A 6,245-nucleotide genomic window follows, 5' to 3' on the forward strand; every position below is an offset into this window, starting at 1 on the left:
GACCAGTAGAGTAGAGGAAGGTGATCTGTGGGGGGGAGGAGAGGAGGGAGAGAGGAGGTACTAGAGAATCAAGTTGATAAAATTATGTACCTATGTGTAGGTACAAATATGTAGCAACAAAACCCAATATCGTATATAATTACGATATACTAATAAAAATAAACAAGCCAGCCTGTTCTCTGAGTTTTTGTGATATTTCTTCTCTCTTTCTGGACTTTATGTTGGCTCACTGGTGCCCATAGGAGCTGGTTCTTAAACTGGTTAGCACCAAGAAAGACTGTAATCTGAAGATAGATATGCTTTCAATTTTGTTTTGACATGAGAATTTTCTTTTTTTCTCAGATAGGTCTTATTTTCCAAAGAAAGCATGGTGTCTTTTGTGTTTTAAGACATATCCACTTCTGCAATTTCAAAGGACAGTAGAACCAATTCTGTTCAGCACTAACCAATTTCAGTTCCTGTGAAAGACCCACGGAGGAAGTGCTACGTGAATAAGATCTGAATAAAGCATATTATTAGATCTCAAAGGGAATCAATAGATTCTAACGTAGTTTTCCTTGCATTGCATCAATAGAGCACCATGGTTATGAAGGCATTACCGTCTTGTCTTCTTTTGCTGATTTGAAAGCTTGTGTTTTGTTGTTGCCGACTTGCCTCTGGGTCATCTGTCCTGAGGACTAATTTGTTTGGTTTTGTGATGCATCATCACTACAGCAGAAACTCAAAGCTTGGAACACCTAAGGAGATAAGTGGATGTTACTTTTATTATCTGTGCTCTATAAAGATATTTTAACCTGGAAAGGTTCCACAGCACACCCTGGTCCCCCATTCAACAGCATACAGAAAAACAAGCATAGTCCTAAGCAGAGCTTTAATGTGCTTCAGATCTGGGGGAATCTGAGGGGTCATCTCACCCTTATTTTACAGATGAGTTAAGGGCTACAAAATGAGGAACTAGAGCAGATAGATGAGTCAAGGGCTCACCTGATGAATTGCACTGTCCCTGCCCTCCCTCCCTCCCAGAATTTACCTGTTCACATTGTAATCCCTCAGTACTTCAGAATGTGAGCCTGTTTGGAGTCAGGGTGTTTGCAGAGGTGATTCAATTAAAATGAGATCATTAAGGTGGGCCCTAATACTCCTCTTGAAGACTGGTACCCTTATGAGAAGAGGAAGATTCTGGATGCAGACCCATACTGTGGCAAGAGAATGGCAAGGACCCAGGGAGAAGACAGTCTTTCAGAAGCCAAGGAGGGAGGCCCAAAACAGATCCTTCCTCCAGAGCCCTAAAAAGGAACCTTGAACTTCATTTTAGAAGTTCTGAGAACTTCTAGAATTATGGGGAAAACACGCTTCTGTTGCTTTAATCCTCCCAGTCTGTAGTATGTTGCTGCTGCAGCCTGAGGACACTAATACAGGGCCTTGGTGGCCACCCAGCTCCATGCCCCAAGACCATGCCTCCAAAGCCAACAGTGCTAGACCCCAAGCCACATACCCTGTGTTTGGAATTTACAAGCCCCATGTCCGTGTTTGAAATCATAGAGGAACAGAGGAGCCCAGACCTTCTGTCTTCTCCTCAGACCAGGATTCCTCTCCAGTAAACCTACTGGGAGATTTGACATTTGAGCCTTCCTGGTCAACGGGGCCAGGTTTGAGTGGTCATTCTATCTCACATTCTCTTGCAGTGGGAGCTTTCTCCAAGGAAATCTTCACTCGTGTGTGGACATACAGAGACTGTGCTCACCAAGACCCTTTGTTCCAGCAGCCAGTGATTTTTTTAAATTTGTTTGTTTGTTTGTTTTAGATATACATGACAGCAGGGTGTATTTTGACATATTATGCATACATGGGTGCAACCCATGATTTTTGTCTAAGGCCATGTTTTTGCAAAGCCCTCAGGCACACTGCCTTCTCTCCAGGGTCCTGCCTGCTCACCTAGAGAGTCACCAGGCCCAATGCTAAGTGTTTTCCAGCACCCTCTCATCCCATCTTCTCAACTTGCCTGAGGGGAAGGTATCACCATCTCCATTGCTAGATAAAGAAACTGAGGCACAGTCCTGCTAAGAACTTGCCTCAAGTTCACACAGCTCACAAGTCAGGGAGATACATTCACCTTTGAGACGCTTGACTATCAGGCCTACATATTATCAGATGGGAAGAGGTACAACAATTAGCATCCTCCTATGGCTGGGAATCCTGAACCTTAGGCTCCTCCTCCAAGATAACAAAGCCAACAGGGACTCGTCCAGGTTAGTGTTCATGATATTTGTCTCTGGAAACTTCAGAGTACCATTGCTGCAAATCTAACGGAGATGTGCTTTTCATTAGCTCCAGAAAAGGGCCACTCACAGGGTGGGTGCAGGAGGGGTGGGTCTGAGAAGGGTTGCTTACTGCTCCACAATGAGGTAAAAGAAAAGTGAGAGTACGGAAATATCCACACACATTTAACAGAACGATGCCAGGTCAGCAGTCCTCATAATAAGACATGAGCCCAGGTATCATCTATCTTTTTATACAAAAATTTCATCTTTCTCTTCACAATCAGACTTTATTACAAATAAAGGGGAAAAAACTGGGCCTTCATCATGAAAAGTTTGAGAAGTGTTGCTCTGAGCCCTCAGTCATTGACCAAGGAGGGATAAGGAGAGATGGAGAGGCCCAGAGCCCTGGAAATGCAGGAATCCTCTCAAGCAGGCCAGAGCTATGGAGGGGATGGTCCAGCCACCTCAAGGTGGGGTATGAGGCCCTCCAATCCTACTGTCCCTTTATAAGTGACCTTATGCAATAGTCAAATGGGTGTCAGACTGGAAGCTGAGTTTGGCTTTTAGCTCTGGTTTAATGCTGTATCCTTAGGCCAGAATTTCACCCAAATCTATGATAGAGATGATAATGGTACTTAGTTTATGAGGTTATTTTGAGGAATATACAAGGTCATCCTGTTAACATACAACTCGAAGGTGTAGCTCAGTGGCAGTGCCTGGCAGGCATGAGGCTCTGGGTTCCATTGCAGCCCAGCAACAACACAAATACATGAGAGTGTTGTCAATCATGACTGCATACAGTGCTGTGTTAACTATACAGCTCACTTGTCCTCTCCAGCCTCTGTTACTGAAATGCCTTTCCAACTATGTTTTCTAGAATGTTTGCTTATGAAGGAGGTGGGTATTCCAGGGCTCCCATAAACATTTAACTTACAATTAATTTTTTTTTAAATATTGCAACTATTCTCCTAAAAACTATCCGACTCAAATATGCTTAACACCCAGTTTTAACACACTGGGAACCACAACCTGGTTAATTTCCTTTCTTTTTATTTGGCTTCATAAACAGGTAATAGAAGACAGAGTCTTACTTCATTGAGGCACCTCAGAAGGAGAACATGACCCCAACCCCAGGTGCCTAGATTCTGGCACCGTAATGGAGGCTACTGGAATCTACCCAAGTCTTCTTCACCTGATTGGTACCTTGGCCCCTATTATTGGCCACTATTATTGGCCACTCTTAACAGGAGCGAGGTCCATTCCAGAGGACTGCCCTCAAGTGACTGGGAACCTCCACATCTATGTCTCCAACCCAGAAGTACTCTGCCAATGAAGGACTGAGTAAAGCTATCCTTGGCCTTAAAGTAGGACAACTTTGTGGTATAATTCAAGCTGAAGAGCAACCTGAGGGATTAGGCTGAGAGGATGTCCTTACTTGGTTCCTTCTCCTGTACTGTTTTTTTAACCTATAAACACAGCCTGTTCACATTCACCTGAATCCCAGTCTCAAACCACGCTGCAAGGAGCCCACCCTAAGGCACCTTCCCCATGAAGTGCTCACAGTTATTCCTGCTCACTTTCCCCTTGTCTCTCAGATGCGTCCTTGTGGTCACAGGACCCCCACAAATGCCACTGGATTGCTGGTTGCATGTCCTCACTGGTTATGATGGGCTGAATATTTGTGTCCTCTCAAATTTCGTATGTTGAAGCCCTAACCCCCAATGTAATTGTATTTGGAGGTGGGGCCCGTGGGAGGTGACCAGGTTTAGATGAGGTCATGAGGGGATTAGTATCTTATAGAAAGAAAAAGAGACAGTGGTCCCTCTCCCCGTTCAGGCACACTCGGAGGAAAGGCCGTGTTGAGGACATAACCAGGCAGAAGGCCCTTACCAAGAACCCAACCTGCTGGCACCTGAGCCCACACTTGTAGCCCCCTTAACCATGAGATGTGAATGTCATAGCTGAAGCCAGTTAGGCTGTGGCATTCTGTTATGACCCAAGCTGACTGAGGCACTGGCTCTGCTGCTGACAACCTACAGGGCTGGAGCTGGGGCACAGCCTCCCATGGCTGATGTGACCTCTGCTGGCTGCTATTTCTCTCCTCAGATTTTCATCAGAATGGGCTTGGGGTCCTAGCAGGACAGAGTCAGTTCCCAGGACACAAAGCTCTCTCACAAGGTGCTGAGTCTGAACACATCCCAGGCACAGCAGAGCCCCTTCTCCCCTATGCCAGGCCCATATGCTGGCTTGTGCCCTACCACCCCTAGGGGTTCTGTCTCAGGAAGAAGGGGCCGAGGGCTCATGATCCCTTCCTCCCACCACATCAGTCTCACCTTGAGGCAAGGATTCCTTTTGGAAACTCTTCTACTCCATCCTTAGCAGGCTTGGGGTTTCATAGAGCAATAGTTCCTCACCTCTTTGAGATGAGTAGTAAGTTCCATTTTCCCATAAATTTACATCAAGAAAAACCACTTTTATATAACTATGAAAAAATGACATAACTGCATGGTACTTATTTTCATTGTTGCTTTAAAAATTTATAAATAAGAAACATAAGCCCATAACTTCAGCCATTCATTTCTCAATTATTTCAAGGGACATAGGTTACACATGAGGCTGGAGGTACAGGTGAAGGTCATCCTAACTGGACAGCAGGAAACTGGCCCTGCCATTAACTACCAAGTAACCTCAGGCAAGTTCTGAACCTCCCTCTCCCTATCCCCCCTCAAGGGCCTAGGGCTCTGTGACCATGCACTTCTTCAGGCAGTTGCTTTCAATAGCGACTCCTCCTGTCTTTAGATAACCAAAAACAGCCAAATGAACCAGAAGGAGCCTGGCCCTCTTTGCTCTTTGTTCTTGAGATCATCCTATTACTAGGAAAGTAGCCAAAAGATAAGCAGCAGACAGAAGGAGGAAGCCCCATCAGAACAATCAGTCCCTAAAGTGGATTTCACCCCAGGTGAGGCAAACCATGGCTTTAGCCTCCTGCCATTTGCCCAGAAAGCCTGTGGCTGTCTTTGTAATTGTCCCTGTCCACAGGACCGTGTCTGCCTTCTGGGTGGCCTGCTTGGCTTTCCTGCCCAACAAATACCTGTGCTTTAGATCAGCCTCTTACTGCTCCCCTCCTGAAATGTGCTTCCTCCCTCCTGCCTGGGGGCCCAGTCAGACCCAGTCTTCCAGGCCACTCAGTCCCCTCCTGTGTCCCTGCACAATTTTGCTCCTTGGGTCCGTTTCCCGCCTACCGCCATCTTCACTGAATCCTCATAGTGCATTATGACAGGGCCTCAGAACAGAAGCCACTAATTCTCATTTCCTAGTTTCTTTGAGCTGCTGACAAAATACCACAGACTGGATCACAAGCAACAGACATTAGCTGTTCCCAGTTCTGGAAGCCAGAAAGTAGGACTGAAGAAGAGGGTTTCTAGTAAGAGCCCACTTTCTGTTTTATAGATGGTGCCATCTAGCTGTGCCCTTACCTGCTGGAAGGGGCAGGGGAGCCCTTTGGAGACCTGTTTTATAAGAGCACTAATCCAGCTCACAAGGGCTCCACCCTCAAGACCTAATTACTTCCCAATCCCACTTCCTAATCCTATGCCCTTGGGGGTTGGGATTTCAGGGTATGAATTTAAGGGAACACAACATTCAGAACACAACATGTGGGTAGCTGCCCCTGCCTTCCCAGTGTTGCTGTGGTCACAGTGGCAACCTAGAGTAGAAGGATGGCTAGGTGACACTGTTTGCTTCATGCACACACATTACTTCCTGTGAGCCTGGCCAAATCCCTGGAGGGGGAGGTAGATCCTTTTTTTATAAATTCAGAAAGTGAAGCTCACTTGGACGCCTGGGCTCAGATCAGATGTCAGGGTGCATTAATCTATCTTAAAAAGAAATAAGCAAAAGCTGACCACATGCTGAAGCTCAGAGTAATGCAAAGCCCATAGAGGCAGAGAGAGGTTCAGCCCTGTGTCTCTGGGATGCCATGTG

The 6,245-nt window shown here is 46.1% G+C and overlaps 1 protein-coding gene across 4 annotated transcripts in view; it reads left to right on the top strand.

Moving 5' to 3' along the window:
* The window catches only part of Bend7 (BEN domain containing 7), a 103,915-nt gene extending 100,239 nt beyond the window's left edge, over positions 1-3,676 (top strand). For 2 of the 4 annotated variants that reach the window (XM_046432442.2, XM_046432448.2), the window contains one exon: positions 3,331-3,398. In XM_046432442.2, the coding sequence (XP_046288398.1) occupies positions 3,331-3,383 (53 nt within the window). In that variant the 3' untranslated portion in view covers positions 3,384-3,398. Of the gene's footprint in view, positions 1-3,330 lie in introns of all 4 variants that reach the window. The other 2 variants (XM_046432450.2, XM_046432443.2) reach the window with 2 other exon arrangements.
* The last annotated feature ends 2,569 nt before the right edge of the window (positions 3,677-6,245 follow it).

Source organism: Marmota monax, unplaced genomic scaffold (assembly GCF_021218885.2).
Source record: "Marmota monax isolate L192 unplaced genomic scaffold, Marmota_monax_Labrador192_F-V1.1 WCK01_AAM20220418_F8-fsc00090, whole genome shotgun sequence".
Classification (NCBI taxonomy): Eukaryota; Metazoa; Chordata; class Mammalia; order Rodentia; family Sciuridae; genus Marmota; species Marmota monax.